Source organism: Notechis scutatus, chromosome 6 (assembly GCF_049901735.1).
Source record: "Notechis scutatus isolate UNSWTSFEM ecotype Mainland chromosome 6, rNotScu1.2, whole genome shotgun sequence".
NCBI lineage: Eukaryota > Metazoa > Chordata > Lepidosauria > Squamata > Elapidae > Notechis > Notechis scutatus.
The window spans coordinates 82,204,884-82,231,278 of record NC_142014.1 but is presented as its reverse complement, the minus strand read 5'-3'; the positions used below and the strand labels follow the sequence as shown (position 1 = coordinate 82,231,278).

Sequence of the window (26,395 nt, the reverse complement as noted above, 5' to 3'; positions counted from 1 at the left end):
TCTGGCATCGCCCTGTTCTATGCGCTGGCTGCTCGGACTTGCTGGGCCTGGCACATAGAACAGGGCGTGCTTTTTTCGATGGGACTGGACTCCAGCCTCACCAAAAAAAAAGCATGCAGCAGCTGCAGGCCTCTCGCAACAAGAGGGGCAAGAAGCCCCCGGGAAATCCACCCACCCACCTGCTGGCTGGCTGGGCTGGGCTGGGCTGGGCTGGAAGAGGTGCGTCTGCCAGGAAAAGGAAGAATGGGTGCTCCAGGAGGGCGGGCAGTTGGGTGGATTTCCTGGGGCTGCTACATATGTGCCCAAGCTGTGCCATGGCTGCCACATGGTAGGGAAAGCTAGGAGAGAGACCGAGGCAAGTGAGTGACCGGGCGACCAGGTCCAGAGCATGGCCAGCCAGGGGTTATCACCCATTCAGAGACCCATGCCAAATCATTGCTACCGGTTCGTGCAAACCAGTGTGAATCGGTTGAATACCACTTCTGGCTAAAATTTGAAGAAGGGTTGCAGGAACTGGGTATGTCCAGTTTAATGAAGTCCACTTTTCCTTATGGTCAGTTCAAGCATGCTCTGGTATGCCACTCCCTCCTTCTTCCAGCTGGGTGACCTTGAAGCAGCTTCTTGATAAAGCGCAGTGGCTCCTTTTCGTTCCCCAAGCATCCTCTGCTCCCCTTTTCCATAGTTCATGGCAGACTGTCACCACAGGGAGGGAAGGAAGGAAGGAAGGAAGGAAGGAAGGAAGGAAGGAAGGAAGGAAGGAAGGAAGGAAGGAAGGAAGGAAAAAGGGTGAGGGGCTCTTAGAGGGAACTTCATGAGATGTAAGAAAGGGTGGGCTTCCCCCTCCTCTGTTTCCTTCCTTCTTCCCTTTTTCTGCAAAGACACACTTCCAGGATTCTTGATGGTGGTGACACAGATTCATTCACAGGTGGAAAGCAAAGGGCTGCGGCCTCTGTTGTCCCACAGGTCATCTCCTGGGGTATTGGTGGTTGCCTCACACCATTCCCAGATGAGGTTTTTTTGAGCTGACAAAAGAGCACGCAGTCAATTTCCCCAGGTTGTATGCACTCTGGACATCTGGAAGCATTAAATGCCAGCACGTTTGTTTGGAGGCTGGCAAGTGGCAAAGGAGTTTTGGGGTCAAAGCCAGCTTGTGAAGTAAACATTGTGCAGGTCTTCTCCGTATTTTCATACACATTTTGAGTCGTGCGGGCTTCATACAACGCATGAGAGGAGACCACTTCTTCAGGGCAAGTGAGCCATCTTTGAGAGCCAGTTTGGTCTAGTGGCTAAGGCACGACGGTAGAAAGCAGGAGACAGTGAGTGCTAGTCCCACCTTAGGCAGAAGGGCCAATTGGGTGACTTTGGGCCAATCACCAGGAGACGGTGAGTTCTAGTTCCATGAAAACTGGCTGGAAGACTTTGGACCACTTAGAAGGACACTATCAGTCCTTGGGACTAGCAGTGTGTGTGTGTGTGTGTGTGCATGCAGACACACACCTCTGCAGACGTGCGTGCATAAATATAATCTGTGTTTATATAAAACATTTTGCAATATGGGATGAGGAGACTTTTGACGCGATAATTCCCGTACAGGACACTTAATCCAATCCAGCCTCGGATGGTTTCAAGGTTTCGCTTATTTGTTCCTTCTCCACTTCTCCTTCCTGGTCTTATTTTCAAAGGGAGAAGATCACTTTTGGCTCACGGCCCTGGATGTCACAATGCTTCACGGGGCTCCCTTGTTCCATTGTTAGCACTGAGCTTGCCAACCACGATAGCTCAAGTGCTGCTCTGGGAGTTTGGGGGGAATCCTTGTTAGGGGGCCCCAAATTCCAAAGAAACGGCGCCTTGTTGTCATTAGAGTTTAATTGGGCCCCAGGGTAGCTACGAATGGGAGGCTTCCCGTGGGTGCAGACCAGGGCTGGGCTGCTGGGGATCCGCAGGGGTTCAGAAGATCCCCTAGCTAAGATTCAGTGCAGTTCGGAAAACCCCGAAATCCCACCCTTGGCTGGCCCTGCCCTCCCCTCCCTGGAGTCCCTACGTCGCCTGTTTTGGATGCAGGTAAGCGCTGGGTGCGTGTGGAAGTTCGGGGAGGGCAAAAAACGGGCTTCCTGGAAATTTGGGAAGCCAGAAATGGGCCCGTTTGTGGCTCCCAGAGAGCTCCTGGAGTCCTGGGAGGCTATTTTCGCCATCTGGAGCCTGGGGAGGGCAAAAATGCCCCCCACCATGGTGCAGAGGCTGACTAGGCCACGCCCCCATGGCCATGCCCCCCCAGCAATCGGGCAGAGACCCCTTGCTAAAAAATTTGAAGCCCACCCCCGTTGCAGATTTCATTGAAATATGAGGAGAAAACGCCTCGGGGATAAGCTCTGATCCCATGAAACATCGGACACTGGAAAGAAATAGATTAATAAAACGAGTGGCTCCCCCTGAAGGGAGAAACCCTGCCAAGGGATCCTTCACAGCCTCTCAACACCAGCAAAACCTCGATGAGATTCGCACGCCATGTTGATCCACTCGGAGAAATCCTGGAGTTCACGCAAATCCCAAAGCTCGCTTTGCGACCCAGTGGCTCAAGCGTGTCGTGCAGAGGAAGCCAGGCACAGCAAAACCCGCCTTCCTAACCTGGGTTGAGGTCTTGGCCTCTTGTGTGGAACACAGCGAAGGCCTCCTTGAGGAGGATGCTGGGAGGCTGTTCCTCCCTCCAGGTGCCAAAGTTAGAAATATCTGGCACACGAAAAGAGAAAGTTGACCTGTCAACAACAACCCCAGCATCCAGAGGAGGTTAGAGTGGGATAGTTATGTGTCCAGGGTGCTGAGCAGGGGCTGGACTGGATGACCTCTGGGACCATTTTACACATTGCAGGATTTTCTGTCCTGCTGGGATGCAAATCCTGCCGGATTAAAGTTCTTTTCTCCCACTTCCTGGTGGTTAGACCAAACATTTCCTCCTCGAGCAATTTCCTTCTCTCCCTCCGTGCCCCCCTCCCTCCCTAAAGAAATCCACCCCCTGCCTTGCCTATAAATGCCTCCATTCCCTCGGCAGGAGGAAAACACCTTGAGTTGCCACTGAGAAGACTTTCTATCTGTGGACAGGTGAGTGCGACTCTCACACCTGGGGGCACTTGACAGGTGAGACCCCACCTGCATCTCTCTCCCTCCCTCTGATCTCTTGTGGGGGGGCCCTGCAGGTGATGTCCAGGTCGCAGCAGCGGGGCTGCAGGAGGGTCCCTCAGGCAGACAGCAAAGGATCTATTGGGGATCTCTGGGGCAGACAGACAGATATAGAAGAGACCTTTTCAGGAGCCCCCACCCCATAATCATGACACAGCAGTGAAGGGGTTTAACTGATTAACAGAGTTGGAAGGGACCTTTTAGGTCATCTAGTCCAATCTCCCACCCAAGCAGGAGACCCTACACAATTTCTGACAGAAGGCAGTCCAATGTCTTTTTGAAAGCTTCCAGTAATGAAGCTCCCACAACTTCCGAAGGCAACTTCTGTTCCATGGGTTGATTGTTCTCATTGTCAGAAAATTCCTCCTTATTTTCCAGGTTGAATCTCTCCTTGTTCAGTTTCCATCCATCATTCCTTGTCTGGCCTTCAGGTGCTTTGGAAAATAGCTTGACCCCTTTCCTCTCTGGGGCAACCCCTCAAATATTGGAAGATGCTCTCCTGTCTCCCCTGGTCCTTCTCTTCCCTAGACAAGCCAGACCCAGTTCCTGCAACTGTTCTTCATAATGTTTTAGTCTCCAGTCCCCTCATCATCCTGGTTGCTCTTCTCTGTACTTTTTCTAGAGTCCCAACATATTTTTTGTAGTGTGGTGACCAAAACTGGATGCAGCACTCTAGGTGTGGTCTTACTAAGGCTTTATAGAGTGGTATTAGTACCTCACTTGATCTTGATTGTATCCCTCTGCTAATGCAATTTAGGATTGCGTTGGCTGTTTTGGCAGCTGCTGCACACGGCTGGCTCCTATTTAGCTGGTTGTCCACTAAGACTCCAAGATCCCTCTCCCAGTTCCTGCTATTGAGCCTGGTTTCACCCAGTCTATATGTGTACTTTTGGTTTTTCTTGCATAAGTGTAGGACTTTCCTTTTCTCTACATTGAATTTCATTTTGTTAGATACAGCCCAGTGCTCTAGTCTGTCAAGATCCATCTGGATCTTGAGCTCATCTTCTTGGGTTTTGGCTATTCCTGCCAGCTTAGTATCATCTGCAAATGTGGTGAGTTCTTGGTGGGTCTTTGAAGTACCAAGGCTGTGACATGACCAAGGAAGAAAGAACAGGGTCCAGCTGAACAACTGATTCCAATCTCAGTCCTGGGTTGAATGTGGGGGTCCCTCTTCCTTGGGGGGGGGGCTTCCCAATGGCCTGCCTCCCCTTTTAATTTCTCCCCTCTTTTATTGCCTCTGCAGAGAAGGAAGGAAGGAAGACCATGGGGCGATTCCTCTTGGTGAGCCTGAGCTTGCTGGTCGTGGCTTTATCCCTAAATGGTGAGTTTGAACAGGGTCTCCGGTGTCTGGAGAAGACAACTTTCTTGCCTTTGAGCCAGGGGTGGGATTCAACCGGTGTGTAAGAACTGGTTTGGTGAGCGTGCACGGCATTGGAAAACCACCTTCTCCTGCAAGCCCTGTGTGCAACACACGGTGTGCACCGCAGTCAGTTGTGCCGTGCAAAGCAGCTGAGGTTGAAAAAGCAGGGAATAAAGGACAGCCTAGAGCCCAGGTGGGCAGGTGGGCCAAACAGAAGAACATAGGAATGAACCAGTTCCCTCTCAGCTGACCTTTGGAGCAACCGGTTTGGCCGAACCGGTATAATGCCACCCCTGCTTTGAACACTTTCCTGATTTGACCCTCCAGAATCCTCTCCCTGAAATTGTTTTTTCTTCCTCTTTAATCCCACCTTACACCTCTGCCGAACTCCATTTGCAAAAAGCCAGCTATATCCATGCAATTGAAATGCACAATTAATTAAAAGTGAAAAGTTTGGCAAAAAAAATGCATGTGTTTGTTATGAAGAGTGGGGCCCTGCTCCTTGGTAGGGATTTTGCTCGATTGGAGCCACACAAAAGTTTATGCCTAACAGGTGGCTGGGCATCTTCAGAAGGGCCCCCCTCTTCAGTGGGTAGAAGGGGGGGGCAATCCCCCAACTAATTACCCCCTGAAGCCCCTCAAGCAGCTGTGGAACATCTATAATGTCAGGTTCCCAAGTGATGAAATCCATTTAAAAAGAAAAATACAAAGTCCATCTTCAAAAAAGATTTCTTTTATTTACGAAAACATCACATTGGCAAAGTCCGTGGTGATTCCAGATCTGACACAACCCGGAATTACCCCACAATATTACAAGTTAGAAACAACCCCCCAAAGTCACATTCTCCAATAGAAGTAATTCAACATTGCTTGATGTCATAAAAGTCCACCTCAAGGGGCCCAAGCAAGGACAGCTCGTTTCCCACGGTAAGAAGAACCACCTAGCTAGCCTAAACAACTCTCTCTATCGCCACTCCTCCCCCCTTAGGAATGTATCAAGCCCGAAACCCTTCCCCCCACGACGGACAAAGAGAAAATAAGGAAAAGAATATATACTAAGACTAACTAAAATGGCCACACTTATGTCAATTTCGAGGAGGCCAACGCAAATCATTCAGGACTGATCGGCGTCCTGTGTGTTGCATTGGATCACAGCTTGGGTGCTGCCTTCTTCAGCCGTTGAAATTTCGAGCGTGTTTCAAGGGTAGCCCCCCCACTCATGAAGCCCATTGTGGTAGTCTAGATGGCTCATGAGACTTTCCCAGGGAAAGGTTTGCATTTCGCACCCTAGAGCCACATGTCCTTCAAATGAAGCTGGGTGTGTCCTGTTCCCAGCCAGTTGACCTTGAAGTTGTGTCTCAGGGAGATGCCATATACCTTGTTTCCCTGGAAAACTTCCCCCTCCCATCCAAGCCTCCACCCACCCACCCCGAGTTCATGGCAGACTGGCACCAAATGATTGTGTAGCAAGCCTGAAGTGACCACTGTCATGGAATCTAGTTCGTTAAAAATAACCCCCCATTTTCTGGCTTTGCACTGTGCACTTATTTATTTTATTTATCTGATTTGTCAATCACTTAAAGATAATAGGTATAAGTAAAAACATAGTTATGAATACATGGATACATATAAGAAAAATAAAAAGAAACGATAGGACAGGGACGGTAGGCACGTTGGTGCGCTTATGCACGCCCCCTACAGACCTCTTAGGAAGGGGGTGAGGTCAACAGTAGACAGTCTAAGGTTAAAGTTTTTGGGGTTTGGGGAAGAAACCACAGAGTCAGGTAGAGTATTCCAGACATTGACCACTCTGTTGCTGAAGTCGTATTTCCTTCAGTCAAGTTTGGTGCGATTAACCTTGAGTTTGCATCTATTGTGTGCTCTTGTGTTGTTATGGTTGAAGCTGAAGTATTCACTGACAGGTAGGACATTGCAATGTATGATTTTATATACTTAGATCGGACCGAAGGCTGAATGATAAAGCAACCCAAGTGGACAGAGTCAACCCAGACAAGGAAATTACAGGGGCGGGCTTCGAATATTTGAGCAAAGGGTTCTCTGCCCGGTTGCTGGGTGGGCGTGGCCATGGTGGGTGTGGCCTAGCCTGCCTCCTGCATCGTGGGGAGGGGCCTTTTTGCCCTCCCCAGGGCTTAGGAGGCTGTTCTCGAGCCTCCGGGAGGGTGAAAATGGCCGCCCTGGGCTCCAGAGGCTCCCTGGAAACCAGAAACGGGCCCATTTCTGCTTCTGGGTGGCCCATTTTTCACCCTCCCGGAGGCTCCAGGTGTGCCCTGCACTTGCCTGCATCCAAATGGGGCCCCGTGGGGACTCCCGGGAAGAGAGGGAGGGGAGGAGTGGACGGGGCCAGCCGGGAGTGGGATTTGGGGGTGTGTGTCTCTGAACGGTACAGAATCTTCGCTAGGGGATTTCCTGAACCCCTGTGGACCCCCAGCAGCCCCACCCCTGGGAAATTAACCGAGGCTAACTCTAACCGAGGTTTGGACCATCTGCCGATGCTATAAGTAATATCACCACTGGACGGTACTTGGCTATAGATCCAAGTAGACGGAGTGACTACAGATGGAGACTCTATGGCATCTTTATGACAATAACGGTTATAATTAGGGTCTATATTATTATGTACCTTTTAAAAAGACATGATATAGACCAGGGATCCCCAACCACCGGTCCGCGGACCGGTACTGGTCCGTGGAACAAGTCCTACCGGCAGCTGGTTTGCTGGCGCCGTCATCTTTTTGATGAAAAAGTGCTTCCGGTGAGCTTTTCCGGTAGAAAGCTCACCGGAAGCACTTTTTCATCAAAAAGATGGCGGCGCCCAGCTGATGCCGGTACTGGGCCGCGGCATAAAAAAGGTTGGGGATCACTGATATAGACAATACACGGTCATGCAGAAAGGGAAATGGGATGGATGATAAAGGAAAATGTACAATAAAAATTTATATATATATGTGTGTGTGTGTGGGTCTTGGTGTGTTCGGGTCTTTTCCCGTGTAAGATTGAGAGTATCTTGGCGATGTTTCGACGAGGTCCCACTCGCCATCTTCAGGCTGGTGCTTTCGGCTTCGTTCTTGTGTGAGCTCCTCTTCCTCCTCTTCTCCTGGCCACCTACTCACTGGTCTTCCTCTCTCCCCACACAGGAATTGGAGCTGATCATCATTGCCCCTCGGACTGGATCTCCCTTGGGACATTTTGCTACAGGGTCATCAGAGAATGGAAGTCCTGGGAAGATGCCGAGGTTAGAAGTGCTTGTGTGCCTGTGAATCTCTTAGCCCAGGCAAAGGAGAAGTGTAGGCAGAGCCTGGAAGACCCCCCCCCCAAAGACCCCTCTGGCTGGGCTGAAGGGGAGGGACACTGCTGGGTGAATGCAAAAATAGCAAAAAAAAATAATGCAATTATTCTCTCGACTGGCCTGCCTACAAACATTAGCGAAGGTCAACATTTTAGGATAGCCTGAAATCCAGATATTCTGAGGACCTGGGCCCATTTGAGCTTCCCTTTTCCACTCTTTGAGCCAGGAGGAAACAATGGCAGGGAAAAGTTTGCTGCCCCTGGCTGCCAATTCCTCCCCTGCCTCTGGGCACAAGATGGGCAGATGGCAGCAGCCTTATGGGTAGCCTATGGGGCCCATGAAGGGCAGGGCATTGCAACTTTCCTGGTTCGTTTTCCTCCACTCCTGCCATCCATCTCCACCAATGCCTCTCCTTAATGTGGTTTTTTCCAATGTATTTATCTGTTGTTTATGAATTTATATCCCATCTTTATTTTTATTTTATAAATTACTCAAATCGGTTAACATGGCGCCAATGCTTCTTCTTCTTCCTCCTATTTTCCTCCCAACAACAACCTTGCGAGATAGCTTGGCCCGAGAGGGAGTGGCTGTATTGCATAGAAGGGCTTTTCCCCCCAAGCCCCCCCACCCGCTTCCCATCCGCCCTATCCCGAGTTCATGACAGACTGTCGCTGTTTGGCAGCGAAACGCAAGCGAGCATAAAGTGGCATCTGACAGATGGATTGAGAAAAGCCGGTGTGATGACCCAAAGGGGTGTGGCACAAATGCAACACAGCCAGAGAATAAGTACGAGTTCCTTTATTAGCTCCAACTTTGCCGGTTCCTCTCCGGTCTGGAGAAAAACTCACCCACAAACCTGCAACAGCCTTTGGCTGCAGATACTTCAGTCCAAACGTTGTAAACAGAAAACTTCAAATTATAAACCCAACAAGGCAAGATCAGGTAATAAATCCGGCAGGGCAAGATAAGGAATTCCAGAATTGAAGTAACATGGCAGTAAATCAAATCGGTTGGGAGGATGCCAGGAATTCAGATAACAGCATCCAACACTAGGTGAAACTCAGCGTTTTCCCCCACAATCGCCCCTCCCATCTGCCTCTCCTTTAAACTCCCTTCCCAGGTGTGCCTTGTGAAGGGAATCAGGGCCCTTTCCTCCCTTGTAAGCCATGCAACCCACGTTGCTCTCTTCTCTGTTCCTCCCTGCGTGCTCTAGGATGAAGAGGGGGTGGGCCTGGGTCTTCCTCCAGATTCCCTCTCCCTTGCTCTACCTCTTCCCTGCTCTGCCCAGCTGGATGTTGCCCTTCCCCAGTTTCCTCCACAGCCAATGGAGCCACTCCTCTGCCCCCTGTCAGCTGTTCATCTTCCTCCTCCGATTCAGACTCCCACAGGGCATGACAGCCGGACAGGCGCTGGCATGGACGTCTCCCAAAATGCTGAAGGCTGAGATGCATTGGGCGCCCTCCAAAGTTTTGCAAACTTTTCCTTTTGCTCCTATCAGAAACTTTGGGGAGCACACACCTTTGTTGTGTCAGAGGGGGCTTCACTGGCAGGAAGCATGTGGACCCCCACTACCCAAAAGGTTGATCTATGGGTTCAACCTAGGGTCTTAATTAAAGGAGGGAGCAGATGTTCTAACTTCTGAATTGGGAATTGTTCAAAAGCTGAGGACAGCTACGAGTCTCTACTAAATCAAGATGGAGGCTTTGTCAGAGTATATTCATTAACTGGCAGAGACATGGTTAACAAAGTAAGCATGGCAACAGACCAGCCAATGGGAGCTGGCAGCCTGGGTGTGGTTTGGCTCTGTGGGCTTGGCTGAGAAATGCTTCTGCTCGTGTTTTTGCTTATGCCGCGTTGGAAGAAACTACTGGTATTGTACGTTTAATTATGTTTATAAAGAAGTTAATGAACCTGCTGAATCAGTTATCTGTGTGTTTTCTGGACTTGAATTTCTGCTGCAAACTCTAACAATCATAGCCCTTTGACTTATATACTGCTTCACAGTGCTTCACAGCCCTCTCTAAGCGGTTTACAGAGTCAGCCTCTTGTCCCCCCAACAATCTGGGTCCTCATTTTACCCACCTCGGAAGGAGGGAAGGCTGAGTTCAACCTTGAACTGGTCAGGATCGAATTCCTTGCAGTGGGCAGAATTAGCCTGCAATACTCCATTCTAACCACTGTGCCACCACTGCCCTTCCTTCCTTCCTTCCTTCCTTCCTTCCTTCCTTCCTTCCTTCCTTCCTTCCTTCCTTCCTTCCTTCCTTCCTTCCTTCCTTCCCCTTTTCTCTTTTCCTTCCTTCCTTCCCCTTTTCTCTCCTTTGTTCCTTCCTTCCTTTCTTTCTTTCTTCCCATTTTCTATTTTCCTTCCTTCCTTTCTTCCTCCCTCTTCCTCCCTTCCTTCTTTAGCCCTTAGACTTATATACTGCTTCACAGTGCTCCACAGCCCCCTCTAAGCGGTTTACAGAGTCAGCCTCTTGCCCCCAACAATTTGGGTCCTCATTTTACCAACCTCGGAAGGACGGAAAGCTGAGTCCAACTTGAGCCTGGTGAGATTCGAATTGCCAAATTGCAGTCAGCCGGCAGTCAGCAGAAGGAGCCTGCAGTACTGCCCTCTGACCACTGCGCCACCGCGGCTCCTTACAAATGCACAGAGACCGCAGGGTCCTTCTCTGTTGAACCAGGATGTTTCTCTGTTGCGCCTCTCTCTCCCAGGCATCCTGCGTGCAGCTTCATAACAGCAGCCATCTGGCCTCCATCCACAGCCAAATAGAGTCCCGTTACATCCAAACGGCGATCTTCAGGAGACTGGTCATCACTGATGTCTGGATTGGACTGAATGATCCAGGGAAAGTAAGTCCTCTCTGATGTTAATCTTTATCGATTTATCTTGACTGTTTCTGATGGTGGTTTTTTTTTTTTTTTTTTACTAACCAGCCCTCCCATGGGAGTCACAGATCTCTCTCCCTATGGAATATTCTTGCCTTGGATAAGACCAGGGGTGGGATTCAGCTGGTTCACGCCAGTTCAGGAGAACCGGATGTTAATTTTACATCTGGTTTGGAGTCCCCACTCAGCCCCTCCCAGGAGTCCCCACATGGGAAAGGGAGAGAGAGAGGGAGGGAGGGAGGGAGGGAGAGAAAGAGAGGGAGGGAAAGAGAAAGAGAGGGAGGGAGGGAAGGAGGGAGGGAGAGAAAGGAGAGAGAAAGAGAGAAAGAGAGGCAGGAGGGAGGGAAGGAAGGAGAGAAAGAGAGAGAGAAAGAGAGGGAGGGAGGGAAGAGAGAGAGAAAGAGAGGGAGGAAAAGAGAGAAAGAGAGGGAGGGAAGAGAGAAGAGAGAGGGGGGGAGGGAAGGAAGGAGAGAAAGAAAGAAAGAGGGGAGGGTGGAGGAAAGAGAGAGGGAAAGAGAGGGAGGGAAAGAGAGAAAGAGAGGGAGGGAAAGAGAAAGAGAGAGGGGAGGGAAGGAAGGAGGGAGAGAAAGAGAGAGAAAGAGAGGGAGGGGGGAGAGAGAGAAAGAGAGGGAGGGAGAGAGAGAAAGAGAGGGAGGAAAGAGAGAGAGGGAGAGAGAGGGAAGAGAGAGGGGGAGGGAGGAAGGAAGGAGAGAAAGAGAGAAAGAGAGGGAGGGTGGAGGAGAGAGAGGGAAAGAGAGGAGAGAGAGAGAGAGAGAGAGGGAGGGTGGAGGAAAAGAAGAGAGGGAGGGAAAGAGAGAGAAAGAGAGGGAGGAAAGAGAAAAAGAGAGGGGAGGGAAGGAGGGAGGGAGAGAAAGGGAGAGAGAAAGAGAGGCAGGAGGGAGGGAAGGAAGGAGAGAAAGAGAGAGAGAAAGAGAGAGGGAGGGAGAGAAAGAGAGGGGGGAGAGAGAGTTTGGTGTACCCCTACCCCCTGGCCTTGCATAGCCAGAGCCCCTTCCTCAGTTGGCTGACATGGCTCCTCTGTCATTACAGAATCGCACCTGGGAGTGGACTGATGGCTCCAATTTTGATTATACATCCTGGGGAATATTTGAACCCGGCAATACTGATCATGAGGAGTACTGCGCTAAGTTGAGAAGTGTCTCAGGTAAGCCGAGATGGAGGGGAGGGAGCCCAAGGAGCGCTTCCCACAATAAGTACCCAAACAGGACCCTGTTTCGAACCCTGAGCCCCTGGCCACCGATGGTGAAGTAGTTAAGGCACCAGATTAGAAAGCAGGAGTCCATGAACTCAAGTCCTGCCTTGGCTGTGAAAGCTGGCTGGTTGACTTTGGGCCAACCAGACTGCGAGTTCTAGTCCTGCCTAGACATGGAAGCCAGCTATCAGCACTCCCACGAAACTCCCCACTTTATTCAGCACTCAGAAACAATGTTCATTCCAGGAAGAATTTATGAAGGGAGCCAAACGGGCACATCGGGGAAAACCTAAATCTGAGAGTTCTGGCTTTCCCCTTCCCAACGGAAAGTCCAGAGACCCATCATCCCCTGCACCCACCAGTCCATCCCATGGCCCAATCAACCCTTGTCCCAACGGGAGACATTCTTCCAGGCACAGCTTTGCAGGTGCAGGGTCACTTGTCCTTGACTTTATGGGAATAAGGTTGTTATGTCTAATCTTCCACCTCTCCATGAAATTCCCCCCTCCCAAATTCCCAGGCCCAAAGATGTGGCAGCTTGGAAGCTTCTAAGTAAAATATGCCTTCCAAAACTGACACCAGCTAGGTGACTTTGGGCCAATCACCAGGAGACAAGGAATTCTAGTCCCGCCTTAGCCATGAAAGCCAGCTGGGTGACTTTGGGCCAATCGCCAGGAGACAAGGAATTCTAGTCCCTCCTTAGCCATGAAAGCCAGCTGGGTGACTTTGGGCCAATCGCCAGGAGACAAGGAATTCTAGTCCCTCCTTAGCCATGAAAGCCAGCTGGGTGACTTTGGGCCAATCGCCAGGAGACAAGGAATTCTAGTCCCACCTTAGCCATGAAAGCCAGCTGGGTGACTTTGGGCCAATCGCCAGGAGACAAGGAATTCTAGTCCCTCCTTAGCCATGAAAGCCAGCTGGGTGACTTTGGGCCAATCGCCAGGAGACAAGGAATTCTAGTCCCACCTTAGCCATGAAAGCCAGCTGGGTGACTTTGGGCCAATCGCCAGGAGACAAGGAATTCTAGTCCCTCCTTAGCCATGAAAGCCAGCTGGGTGACTTTGGGCCAATCGCCAGGAGACAAGGAATTCTAGTCCCTCCTTAGCCATGAAAGCCAGCTGGGTGACTTTGGGCCAATCGCCGGGAGACAAGGAATTCTAGTCCCGCCTTGGGCATGAAAGCCAGCTGGGTGACTTTGGGCCAATCGCCGGGAGACAAGGAATTCTAGTCCCTCCTTAGCCATGAAAGCCAGCTGGGTGACTTTGGGCCAATCGCCGGGAGACAAGGAATTCTAGTCCCGCCTTAGCCATGAAAGCCAGCTGGGTGACTTTGGGCCAATCGCCGGGAGACAAGGAATTCTAGTCCCGCCTTAGCCATGAAAGCCAGCTGGGTGACTTTGGGCCAATCGCCGGGAGACAAGGAATTCTAGTCCCGCCTTGGGCATGAAAGCCAGCTGGGTGACTTTGGGCCAATCGCCAGGAGACAAGGAATTCTAGTCCCGCCTTAGCCATGAAAGCCAGCTGGGTGACTTTGGGCCAATCGCCGGGAGACAAGGAATTCTAGTCCCTCCTTAGCCATGAAAGCCAGCTGGGTGACTTTGGGCCAATCGCCAGGAGACAAGGAATTCTAGTCCCGCCTTAGCCATGAAAGCCAGCTGGGTGACTTTGGGCCAATCGCCGGGAGACAAGGAATTCTAGTCCCGCCTTAGCCATGAAAGCCAGCTGGGTGACTTTGGGCCAATCGCCGGGAGACAAGGAATTCTAGTCCCGCCTTGGGCATGAAAGCCAGCTGGGTGACTTTGGGCCAATCGCCAGGAGACAAGGAATTCTAGTCCCACCTTAGCCATGAAAGCCAGCTGGGTGACTTTGGGCCAATCGCCAGGAGACAAGGAATTCTAGTCCCACCTTAGCCATGAAAGCCAGCTGGGTGACTTTGGGCCAATCGCCGGGAGACAAGGAATTCTAGTCCCGCCTTGGGCATGAAAGCCAGCTGGGTGACTTTGGGCCAATCGCCAGGAGACAAGGAATTCTAGTCCCTCCTTAGCCATGAAAGCCAGCTGGGTGACTTTGGGCCAATCGCCAGGAGACAAGGAATTCTAGTCCCTCCTTAGCCATGAAAGCCAGCTGGGTGACTTTGGGCCAATCGCCAGGAGACAAGGAATTCTAGTCCCTCCTTAGCCATGAAAGCCAGCTGGGTGACTTTGGGCCAATCGCCAGGAGACAAGGAATTCTAGTCCCTCCTTAGCCATGAAAGCCAGCTGGGTGACTTTGGGCCAATTGCTTTCTCTAAGCCCAACCAGGGGTGGGATTCTACTGGTTCGGATCAGTTCAAGCTAACTGGATGTTAAAGTTACAGCTGGTTCACCAAACCGGTATGTCAACTGCCCCGCTGGCCCGACCCCCCCGCCCCTCCCCTCCCAGGGGTCTCCACGCGATGCAGGTAAGTGCAGGGTCTGTGCAGAGGCTCTGGGAGGGGGAAAATGGGCCTTCTGGAAGTCCAGAAACCAGCCTGTTTCCAGCTTCCGGAGGGCCTCCAGAGCCCCAGGGAGGCTGTTTTCGCCCTCCCAGAGGCTCAGGGGATTCCTCCAGACCCTTGGGAGGGTGAAAATGGCCTCCCCCAGGCTCTGGTGGGCCACCAGAAGCCGGAAACAGAAAGTGCCAAAAGGCCCCACCCACCCAGCAACCAGGCAGTGAACGGTTGCTGTGATCTTTGAATCCCAGCCCTGAGCCCAACCCACCTCACAAGGTTTATTTATTTTATTTTATTTATTTATTTGATTTGCCAATTGTTTACAAGATAATAAGTATAAGTGTATACATAGTTGTGAATACATGAAATGGGTACATATAAGAAAGATAAAAGAAGAATAAGAGAAACAATAGGACAGGGACGGTAGGCACGTTGGTGCGCTTATGCACGCCCCCAACAGACCTCTTAGGAAAGGGGTGAGGTCAATAGTAGACAGTCTAAAGTTAAAGTTTTTGGGGTTTGGGGAAGAAACTACAGAGTCGGGTAGAGTATTCCAGACATTGACCACTCTATTGCTGAAGTCGTTGTTGTGGGAAAAAGAGGAGGAGGAGGAGGAGGAGGAGGAAGGTGTGTGCTGCCTTGAGTGGTTTATTAAAATAATAAAGGTGGGATGCAAATGAGTAAATTAAAAAAAAGACAAAATAAAATAAACCGGACAGCCGGGTAAATTATCCAAGTTACTACACCCTGTTGGACCCTCATCCTCTTCCCCTGTGGTACCCTCATGTCCCCCTGGCCGAGAGGGAGGGGACCTTGAAGTGATGTCCTAGATCCATCTCCACCTGCGGGATTTCGCTGCAAAACTTTCTCTTGTGCTGCCCAAAACTGCCATTCTCTCTCTCTCTCTCTCTCTCTCTCTTTTTCCGCCCAGGGCATTCTAGTTGGGAAGCTTCCAAGTGTGAATCCAAGAATCGTTTCATCTGCAAGATGTAGCCACAGTCCGTGGGAAGCACCTGAGGAAACCTGGAGAATCAAGGAAGCCCCCGCCGCACAGATACACGGCGCCCCCCAACCCACCTGCCAAAAATCTCTGCTTTGCATGCACCCCCTTCGCTTCATGGATGCTTTCGGTAGCTTGGGTCTGATTTTTGCTCCCCCCGATGGGCCGGAAGGTCAAATAAACTCTGTTTTAGCACAACCGGCCTGGTTTATTCTGCGGGAGAGGGTGGAGGTCCAAACGTCGAGACGTCTACATGGCGGGGCTTGGCATTGGGAGGGTGGGGGTGGGGTGGGGAGGGGCTGTGATCTCATCGGAAGGAGCATCCGTTAAAATGCTTGGAGGCTTCCTTGTTGGTCAATCCTCATTTTCATTGGAGGCTTGGGCTCCTTGCAGAGCTGACAGAATCGGAGTTAAAAGAGACCTTGGAGGTCATCTAGTCCAACCCCTCCTTGGCCAAGCAGGAGACCCGACCCACATCATTTCTGATAGAGAGCAGTCCAGTCTCTTCTTGAAAGCCTCCAGGGATGAAGCTCCCACAACTTCCGAAGGCAACTTCTGTTCCATCGGTTGATCGCTCTCCCTGTCAGAAAATTCCTCCTTAGTTTTAGGTTGAATCTCTCCTTGATTAACAGATAATCAGAGTTGGAAGGGACCTTGTAGGTCATCTAGTCCAGGGTCCCCAACCGCGGTCCGTGGACCGGGACGGTCCCGGAACAAGTCTTACCGGGCCGCTGGTTGCTGGGCGCCGCCATCTTTTGGTAAAGTGCTTCCGGTGAGCTTTTCCGGTAGAAAGCTCACGGAAGCTTTCATCAAAGATGGCGGCGACGCTCGTGAGCTTTTCCGGGTAGAAAGCCATTTCTACCGAAAAGCTGCTGCGCCGCCATCTTTTTGCGAAAAGATGGCGGCGCCCAGTGATCGACCGGCGCGGCGCCCAGCTGATGCGGTCCACGGCGTCAAAAGGTTGGGGATCACTGATCTAGTCCAACCCCCACCCAAGCGGGAGACCCTACACCATTTCTGGCAAATGCCAGTCCAGTCTCTTCTTGAAGGTCTCAAGTGATGGCACTCCCACAACTTCCGAAGGCAACTTCTGTTCCATGGGTTGATTGTTCTCACTGTCAGAAAATTTCTCCTTATTTCCAGGTTGAATTTCTCCTTGTTCAGTTTCCATCCATTGTTCCTTGTCTGGCCTTCAGGTGCTTTGGACAATAGCTTGACCCCCTTCCTCCTCTCTGTGGCAGCCCCTCAAATATTGGAAGATGCTCTCCTGTCTCCCCTGGTCCTTCTCTTCCCTAGACTAGCCAAGCCCAGTTCCTGCAACTGTTCGTTGTATGTTTGAGCCTCCAGTCCCCTCATCATCCTGGTTGCTCTTCTCTGCACTCTTTCTAGAGCCTCAGCATCTTTTTTATAATGTGGTGAACAAGACTGGATGCAGGACTCTAGGTGTGGTCTTACTAGGGCTTTATAGAGTGGTATTAGTACCTCCCTTGATCTCGATTGTTTCCCTCTGCTAATGCAACGTAGGATTGCATTGGCTTTTTTGGCTGCTGCTGCACATGGCTGGCTCCTCTTTACCTGGTTGTCCACTAAGACTCCAACATCCCTCTCACAGTTCCTGCTGATGAGCCAAGATGCACAGAAAAGACAGCACAACATAACTTGGCTGTAGTGTCCTCAGTTGCTCTCTGAGTGGTTTTTTTTTTTTTTTTTTTGCAGATGTTTCATGACCCAACTAGGTAACATCATGCAGTGCTTACACAAGGGAGTGGAGCTTGCATTCTATTCATATACAAGCCCCTTCTATCCCTGATATTGTTCCCTAGTTGGGTCAGGAAACGTCTGCAAGGAAATCACCCAGCTCAGAGAGCACCAAGGGCCCCACAATCCTCCTCCTTTTCCCCTCCCCCAAACCGACTCCCTTCTAGCACTGATGATGTTCCCTAGTTGGGTCATGAAATGTCTGCAAGGAGACCACCAAGCTCAGAGAGCATCAAGGACCCCACAGTCCTTCCTTCCTTCCTTCCTTCCTTCCTTCCTTCCTTCCTTCCTTCCTTCCTTCCTTCCTTCCTTCCTTCCTTCCTTCCTTCCTTCCTTCCTTCCTTCCTTCCTTCCCTCCTTCGTCTTCCACCTCCTCCTCCTCTTTGCAAACCTCACTCCCTTCTAGCACTGATGATGTTACCTAGTTGGGTCATGTAACGGCTGCAAAGAAACCACCAAGCTCCAAGGACCCCACCAAGGACCCCACAGTTCAACCCAGAGCTACAAAGGTTCTCCTCTATTGATACAACATGGGCTGAAGGACAGGCACCCCAAAAGGATGCTGTGCTGTCCCCTATTTATTATGGTATAAGCCAATAAAAAGAGGGATGTCCCCCAAATAGGACCCAGGGGCTATGTGGATCCCTCGGGGTTCCCCAGCCAAAGCAGGGGAGGAGGGTCTCCGTGAAAGTGCCTGGGGGACCCCAAGCCCCACATCAGGCCACTTCATGACAAAAGACAAATGCTCAGATGTGTTCCAAAGAGAGTTTATTGTCGCACAGAATGCTAGCTGAGGCTTTCTCAGAGACCCATCAGCAGAAGGCTGTGTGTGTGTGTGTGTGTGTGTGTGTGTGTGTCTTTGATTAATGCCTTCAGTCACTGGAAGTTTCTTTGATTCATGTTCCCAGTAGATCAAGATGTCTTTGAAATCACCCAGAAGCTCTCTGTGAGGAATGCAGAGTCGGATAAGAACTGGTTCAAACTTGCCAAGGACAAATATTCTCCTTTTATTGTACATTGGCCTGAACTGTAGTAACTCATTAGAATGTGGGAAACACGCCTCCTGAATATGAGCATAAAGAAGATCATTATGGGATGCTTTGAAATATTACAGGTCACATACAAAAGTTATGAAGGGACGCGGTGGCTCAGTGGCTAAGACACTGAGCTTGTCGATCAGGAAGGTCGGTGGTTCGAATCCCCAGCGCCACGTAATGGAGTGAGCTCCCGTTACTTGTCCCAGCTTCTGCCAACCTAACAGTTTGAAAGCATGTAAAAACTGCGAGTAGAAAAATAGGGTCCCCTTTAGTGGGAAGGTCACAGCGTTGCTCAGTGCGCCTTTGGCATTTATGTTGTGGTTCGCCGGCAGCAGGTGCGGACGGCTGAGGTCTCGGAGAGCGAGGACTCAGATGAGGGGCCTGCGTGTGATGCAGGGATGGGGCCAGGACCATCAGGGAGTGGAGTGCTGCCTTTGGAGATGGTGGAGGCTGGCAGCAGTGAGGAAGAGGCCCCCGAGGAGCCTGTGCCCAGTGCGCATGCGCGCAGGGCTGCTAGAAGGAAAGAGCAGCTGCAACAGCATGGGCGACTTGGGAGTAAGATTGCAAGGGGATGGCCCCCTCCCTTAAGGGATAAAAACCAGCTGAGAAACCGGAGTTCTTTGCAGGAAGCAAAGACGTTTTTGCACTCAAGCCTTGTGGACGTTCGGAATACCTTGGTTGGTGTGTGGAGATTCTTTGTATTTTGAAATATTTCTTGGCAACTTTATCTAGTGTTCTTGGCAGCCTTGCACCACCTTGGCAAGGCTCGTTCTTATCAGAGACCATTAATTTGAAACAGCATTTTAGCCGGGAAGGAACAGAATTCGTAAAGTATCATTAAAAGGTTTTGCTGTTACCTCCATCTGGTTTTTGTTTCCTTGGAACAAGGTTTGGGTCAGAACAGTTCAGTCCTGCCGGCCACATGACCATGGAGACGTCTTCGGACAGCGTTGGCTCTTTGGCTTTGTAATGGAGATGAGCAGCGCCCCCTAGAGCCAGAAACGACTAGCACGGATGTGCCAGGAGGGGAACCTTTCCCTCCACCTTACTAAAGCTATTGAGCATGCATGCTTCATCACAGAGGGATAAAATGAAATAACTCATTCCAAACCCAAAATGTTTGAACTGTACATAAAGCAACTTTCCACCTTTTTAAAAGGGGTCCCTCTTCTCCTCTTTTGGGTGAGATGTTTCTCTTTTCTCGTGTGCACAAATAAAGAGATTTTAATCTACCTTTCCGGCTGGGATTCTGTTTAGGCACGCTAACAGATCTACTGACTTTTACCGTGTTTCTCATAAAATAAGGCCGGGTCTTATATTTTTTTGAGCCCCGAAAAAACAGCTAGACCGTCTTTTCGGGGGTGACTTAATTCCCCCCTTTTATCCTCATCTAGAGTGCCCCGCGGGCAGCCTTGATACCAGCCGCTCCTAACGGGTGATCATGGCGAAGCTCAGAGAGCTCCCTACTCCCACCTTTACTGCAGACCCAAGACCTTTGGCACCCGCCGCTGTTGCTTTCCCTTCTGCCCATTCCGCCACCACGTTTGGAGCTGCCGCTTCTGTGTTTGGAGTGCCGCTGCCATTTGGAGTGCGGCCGCCATTTGGAGCACCGCCATCATGTTTGGAGCTGCCACTTCTGCGTTTGGAGCTGCTGCCGTGTTTGGAGTGGCGGCGGCGCTCCAAATGGTGGTGGAGCTCCAAACAGCGGCAGTGCTTCAAACAGCGGTGGGGTTCCAAACACGGAAGTGGAAGCTCAAAACACAGCGTTAGCTCCAAATGCAGAAGCGGCAGCTCCAAACAGCAGTGGTGCTCCAAATGTGGAAGTGGTAGCTCCAAACGCGGCGGCGGCATGGGCAGAAGGGAAATCAACAGCGGCGGGCGCTGAAGGTCTTGGGTCTGCCGCAAAGGTGCTTGGCAGGAGTAGGGAGCTCTCCGCGCTCTGCCATGATCGCCCATTAGGAGCAGCTGGTGGCAAGGAATTGCTGCCCGCAGGGCGCTCCTAACGGCAAGTCCGCCCGCCCTTCCCCCCATTTTGCATGTTTTAAAATAGGACTAAATTTGGGGGGAGGGTCTTAATTTCATTTTATGCCTAGAAAACATGCAGAGTCTTCCTACTTGACAAGGTCGTATTGTTGGAGAAACACGATAGAACTAACACCTGAAGGTGACCAAAAGTCAGAAGTCCACAGTGGCTTCCTTTGGCAAAGGTCAAGGAATAAGCCAGGCCCCCTTCCCAAATTTTCTGGATAGGGTTCAATCAGCCACAATGACCTCCACCACTGAACCTGTTTGACACATGTGCCAGGACATAATTGAAGAAATCAGCTTTGGATTGATTGCTTTGGAATGCTTTGCAAACCAAGTTTTGAGTTTCACACTGACCCACAAAAAATGAGTGTGTAAGTACGTTGGCATCCATTCCCTTGGGGGTGGAATAAGGGCCAAACAAATCTACCCTGGCCAAAACAAAAAGGATCTTTTTCCATATTGACATTGATAAAGAAAAAGGAAAAGGAAAAAGAAAATGTCAAAACAGGCAATTAAAACCAAGGTGTGCTTAAACCAGGGGTCACCAACCTTTTGGACCTCAGGGACCACCAAACTCATCATTTTAAATCCTGCAGACCAGAGACCCTGGGAAAATCCCCAAAAAAGTCTGCAAGAAAATTCCCCACCCCGTTTTCCTACTGATCGATCGTTCTTTATTTGGAACCTCAGGATGCCGTCTCCAGCTCCGTTCTCAGGGGAAGAGAGAGAGAGAGAGAGAGAGACTTTTGGCTTCATGCAAGGAAATCAGCAGAAGCAGCAGAAGTCTTTCTTCCTCTCCCCCAAACTCCGCCAGAAATGAGTCTTTGCCGGCGCAGCCTCTTGGAGCAGGAGGCCTTGCAGGGTCCCAAAGACTCACTTCTGACAGAGTTTGGGGGAGAGAAAGGAAGACTTCTGCTGCTTTCCTTGCGTGCAGCCAAAAGCAGAAGAAGAAAGAAGCGGAAAGAAGCAGTCCGCTGGCCAGGCCAGGTGCGTGAGGTGAGTGAGGCAAGTCCCCCCCTCCACCCTTCCCCCCCTTCCCTCACTCCCTCGTGTTGTGCACAGTGCAAGTGACGCAGGCCTTGTGTTCTCACGGGCCATGTGGGCAGCGCAGCCTTGTGTTCCCGCGCAGTCTGGATTAATTGCTTGTGGGGGGGGGAGACATTTCTCTGCAGACCACCAAAATTTTCTTGTGGACCGCCAGTGGTCCCCGGCCCACTGGTTGGTGACCACTGGCTTAAACGAAACAAACAGGTGGAAGAAAACAGGTGAAGACTTGGCCCTCTGACCGCTCCTCCTAAAAATGGCAATTTTCAAAATTCCTCTTCCCAGGTAGGTCCGTGAACACCTGAGGATCATTTTGGGTCATTCCTAGTTGCTCCTGTTTGAAGGTGGGGAGTGTATCGCCAAAGAGCCAGCTTTGGCATCAACATCAGCTGTTTGTCGGCAGGAGAGAAAAAATTTTCCTGATTTTTTCGAGGATCTTTTCTATTTTAGTTTAGTAAAGCCAAGAACCCGTTTGCAACTTATTTATTTGTTAAAGGTATATGCCGCCCATCCCCATGGTTCTAAGGGACTCCAATTTCCCCAGCCTGATGCCCTCCGGATGTCTGCAAGCATCAAATGCCAACAAGGTGTTGTTGCTTTTTTTTGTTTGGAGGATAGCAGGGGAAGAAATAAGTTTTGCGACCCATAGTTTCAGTTGTGTGGGCTTCTCATACAACACATGAGAGGAGGCAACCTCTTCGGGGCAAGCGAGCCATCTTTGAGAGGCAGTTTGGTCTAGTGGTTAAGGCATGAGGGTAGAAAGCAGGAGATGGGGAGTTCTAATCCCGCTTCAGGTATGAAAGCCAACTGGGTGACTTTGGTATTCAGCAGGTTCTGACCAGTTCCGGAGAACCGGTCGTGGAAATTTTGAGTAGTTTGGAGAACCGGCCAATCCCACCTCTGACTGGAGATTTTACAGCCTCCTTCCCCTGCCACGCCCACCAAGCCACACCCACAGAACCGGTAGTAAAAATATTTGAATCCCACCACTGGCCAGTCCGTCTTTCTCAGCCCAATCACCTCACAGGGTTGTTGTTGTAGGGAAAAGAGGTGGAGGAGGATAGTGTGTGGAATATGTTCTCCACCTTGACTCTATTTGTAAAAATAAGAAATGGAAGCCAACTGTGTGACTTTGGGCCAATCAGACGGTCTCTATGAGTTCTAATCCCATGTTGGGACTAGGATTTTGTGTGTGTGTGTGTGTGTGTGTGTGCATAAATATAATGCAGGTTTATATAAATCATTTTGCAATAATGGACGAGCAGACTTTTGACGTGGTAATTCCCGCAAATGCACTTGGATTGCTTAAAGATTTCACTTGTTCCTTCTCCTCTACTTCCTGGGGTTTTTATTTTTATTTTGTTGTCGTTCTTGTGGTTTTCAAAGGGAAGAAGACAACTTGTTGGCTTGTTAGCATTGTGTCACAACGCTTTGTGCGGCTCTCTTGTTCAATGCTTAACACTGATCTTGCTGACCCTTAGCTAAAACAAAAACCCCTCGCTGCTTTGGGAGTTTGGGGGGTCCTTATTAGGTGGTCCCAGGTCCTGAAGAAATGAATTCGTGTCTGAACCTACCCTTTGGAGAGCCACACCAAGCAGGTTTGTCTAGCAAACCTTTTCTTCTGGCAACTAAGTCCAGAAATCATGGGTGCGGCTATGAAGGTGCAATTATTGGAAAATATAGGATTTTAATATATGGGGAAAGGTCTGTCCAACAGTAGAATACCCTCTTTCTAAAGCTGTTGGGCTCCCCATCCTGGAGGTTGGACAGAAGAGGCTTCAGGGGTGGTTGAACTGATGGGCCTGCATCCTACAGAGCAGGGGTCGCCAACCAGTGGGCCGGGGCCACTGGTGGTCCGCGAGAAAATTTTGGTGGTCCGCAGAGAAATGTCCCCCCCAAAGCAATTAATCCAGGCTGTGTGGGAACACAAGGCTGTGCCGCCCACCTGCTGGCTCCCACCCCTCGACCGAGCGCAAACCTTGAGTAAAGCCACGCGAGCTGGAACTGGAAGGTAAGACCAATGGCAGGGGAGGGAAATCCGCCCCTGGGTGGCTTGTTGACGTTGGTGGGAGAGTCGGTCCCATATTCCAGAGCCACAGTAGTCACAGGACTGGCCCTTTGGCCATCCCGGAGCATCTCCTCCTCCAGTCCCTGGCAGGCTGGTGCACCCGGGTGGAGGAGCAGTTGCTCCAGGGTGACCAAAGAGCCAGTCCTGTGACTACTGCAGCTCTGGAATATGGGACCGACTTTCCCACCAACGTCAACAAGCCACCGATAGTCGAAATTGGTATGAGTGGTCCGTGGGATTTGAAATTATGAGTTTGGTGGTCCCTGAGGTCCAAAAGCTTGGCGACCCCTGCTACAGAGGGTGGACCAGCTTGAAACATTGGAGATTTCAAAACTGGAAGAAATAACGAAATAATAAACTGCTTCTAGGAAGGCTTTCAAAGAGAGTTAAACCCCGAGAAGTGACTGCGCCAAGTTTCTCACAGCAGCCGAACCTCAACTAGATTCAGGAAACACGCAGAGAAATCCAACTCTGAGAAATACTTGGAGCAGTTTGAACACAAATCACAATGCTTGCTTAGTTATTCTGCGGCTTGGAGGAAGCCAGGAGCAGCCATTCCATTTTCTTAACCTGGGTTGAGTACCTCCCATATGGTGGGAATCAGTGGTGGGATTCAAATTTTTTACTACTGGTTTTGTGGGTGTGGCTTGGTGGGCATGGCAAGGGAAGGATATACTGCAAAATCCCTCTTCCCTCCCCATCCCACTAGCCTGCTTTCCAGCTCCGTTCTCCTGTGCAGGGCAACCAAAGGAGACCCAGGCAATCAGCTGTGGGCGTGGCTTGAGTGTGGCATTCTATGGGTGTGGCTTGGTGAGTGTGGCTTGGTAGGCATGGCTTGGTGGGCATGGCAGGAGAAGGATATACTGCAAAATCCCCCTTCCCTGCCCACCCCACTGACCTGCTTTCCAGCTCCGTTCTCCTGTGCAGGGCAACCAAAGGAGACCCAGCCGATCCTCTGTGGGCGTGGCTTGGTGGGCATGGCGTTCTGTGGGCTTGGCTTGGTGGGCGTGGCAGGGGAAGGATATACTGCAAAATCCCTCTTCCCTCCCCATCCCCACTAGCCTGCTTTCCAGCTCTGTTCTCCTGTGCAGGGCAACCAAAGGAGACCCAGGCAATCAGCTGTGGGCGTGGCTTGAGTGTGGCATTCTATGGGTGTGGCTTGGTGGGTGTCGCTTGGTAGGCGTGGCTTGGTGGGCCTGGCAGGAGAAGGATATACTGCAAAATCCCCCTTCCCTCCCCACCCCACTAGCCTGCTTTCCAGCTCTGTTCTCCTGTGCAGGGCAACCAAAGGAGACCCAGGCGATCAGCTGTGGGCGTGGCTTGAGTGTGGCATTCTATGGGTGAGGCTTGGTGGGTGTCGCTTGGTGGGCATGGCTTGGTGGGCGTGGCAGGGGAAGGATATACTGCAAAATCCCCCTTCCCTCCCCACCCCACTAGCCTGCTTTCCAGCTCCGTTCTCCTGTGCAGGGCAAACAAAGGAGACCCAGGCAATCAGCTGTGGGCGTGGCTTGAGTGTGGCATTCTATGGGTGTGGCTTGGTGGGTGTCGCTTGGTAGGCATGGCTTGGTGGGCATGGCAGGAGAAGGATATACTGCAAAATCCCCCTTCCCTCCCCACCCCACTAGCCTGCTTTCCAGCTCCATTCTCCTGGGCAGGGCAAGCAAAGGAGACCCAGCCGATCAGCTGGGACTCAATGGGAGGCAGAGAAGAGACGGGGTTGGCCGGTTCTCTGCTATCTCCGCTATCGGTTTTCCAGAACTGGTCAGAACCGGCTGAATCCCACCTCTGGTGGGAATGCAGAGATTCTTGGATGAGAAGCAAAAAGTCTTCAAGAAAAACAAAGAAAGCCCAGCTGTTGTTTTTTTTGTAAAAACACCTTTTTCAAAAAAAAAAATCAGCTCGGCTTTCCTTGTTTTCCTTGAAGACAATTTGCTTCTCATCCGAGAAGCTTCTTCGGTTCTGAATGAATGACGGAGAATTAAAAGATTTATCTTCCTTGGAGTCATCTGGTTGTTAGTACTCCCTCTGAGAATCGTTGAGGCTGCTTAGAGGCTTATAGGCGCCCTCAGCGTCCCCTGAATAGTGCAAAAAGAGGGGTCAGAGAGGCCATCTACCTTAACACTGAACGGAGGGGGAAGGATATGACCCAGTAGTGGGATTCAACAGGTCCGCACCACTTGGGCCAAACCGGTTGTTAAATTGCTGGCTGGCCCCTCCCCTCCGCCCTCCTTCCAGGAATTCCCCACACGCCCCGTTTTGGCTCCCAGGTAAGTGCAGGGAGGCCTACAAGGCCCAAAATGGGGCATGGAGAGGTTGCGGCATGCCCCCCTCCCCCCACGGCCCATTTTTGTCCCCGGGGGGGTGTGCAGGAGGCTGAGTGCTGCCTGTCACACACCCCTGGCCACGCCCACCCTGACTCCATCCACCCAGCCGGTCACTAGGGGAGAGAACCGGTTGTTAAATGGTTTGAGTCCCACTCCTGATCGGACACTACCCACCTCCTGTTTACAACATCAGCCCTTGCCCCAATTCCAAGAAGGTCCCACAGCCACTTGCATTATTCAGGTGACCCTGAGGGCCCAGGTAACCTTCCAAGGGGCCTCAGCGACTCTCAGAAATGTCTTTGAGGAAAAACAAAGGAGGTCCAGTTGCCTTTTGAAGAAGAAAAAAGAACCCACCTTTGGGACGACCCTTACCTGGACAACTGAGAAGTTCCCTTTGGAGGCTGCTGGAAGCTGTTCGCTCCCGCAGGTGCTGAGGGAACCTCACCCACAATGAGAGGAAAAATCAACCTCTCCACAGAAGACCCGACATCCAGGGGAGACGGGTGGGTCCCCCTCGTTTGGATGCCCTCAAGGGGCTGGGTGCTTTCTTTTGGATTGCAGCGCTGAGCAAGGGCTGGGCTGAATGGCCTCACGGACCGTTTCAAATTGCAGGATTCTCTCAGCGACATCCGTCCTGGCAGAAGGTAAATCCTGTCAGATTAAATTTCTTTTGTATGCATCAGCTGCTTCCTGATGGTTAGACCCCAAAAATCCCTTCTCAAGCCAT

At 51.0% G+C, this 26,395-nt stretch overlaps 1 protein-coding gene across 2 annotated transcripts; it reads left to right on the top strand.

Moving 5' to 3' along the window:
• The first annotated feature begins 4,390 nt into the window (after positions 1 to 4,390).
• On the top strand, positions 4,391 to 15,607 carry LOC113432180 (C-type lectin lectoxin-Lei1). 2 transcript variants are annotated; one of them, XM_087969001.1, is made up of 5 exons: positions 4,391 to 4,495; positions 7,690 to 7,787; positions 10,554 to 10,691; positions 11,778 to 11,892; positions 15,341 to 15,607. In XM_087969001.1, the coding sequence occupies exons 1-5, from the start codon at positions 4,438 to 4,440 to the stop codon at positions 15,400 to 15,402; spliced, it is 471 nt and encodes a 156-aa protein (XP_087825127.1). In that variant the 5' UTR covers positions 4,391 to 4,437; the 3' UTR covers positions 15,403 to 15,607. The 2 variants fall into 2 exon arrangements, with proteins under 2 accessions (XP_087825127.1, XP_087825126.1); XM_087969000.1 differs by lacking the exon at positions 15,341 to 15,607 and having other exon boundaries at positions 11,778 to 12,014.
• The last annotated feature ends 10,788 nt before the right edge of the window (positions 15,608 to 26,395 follow it).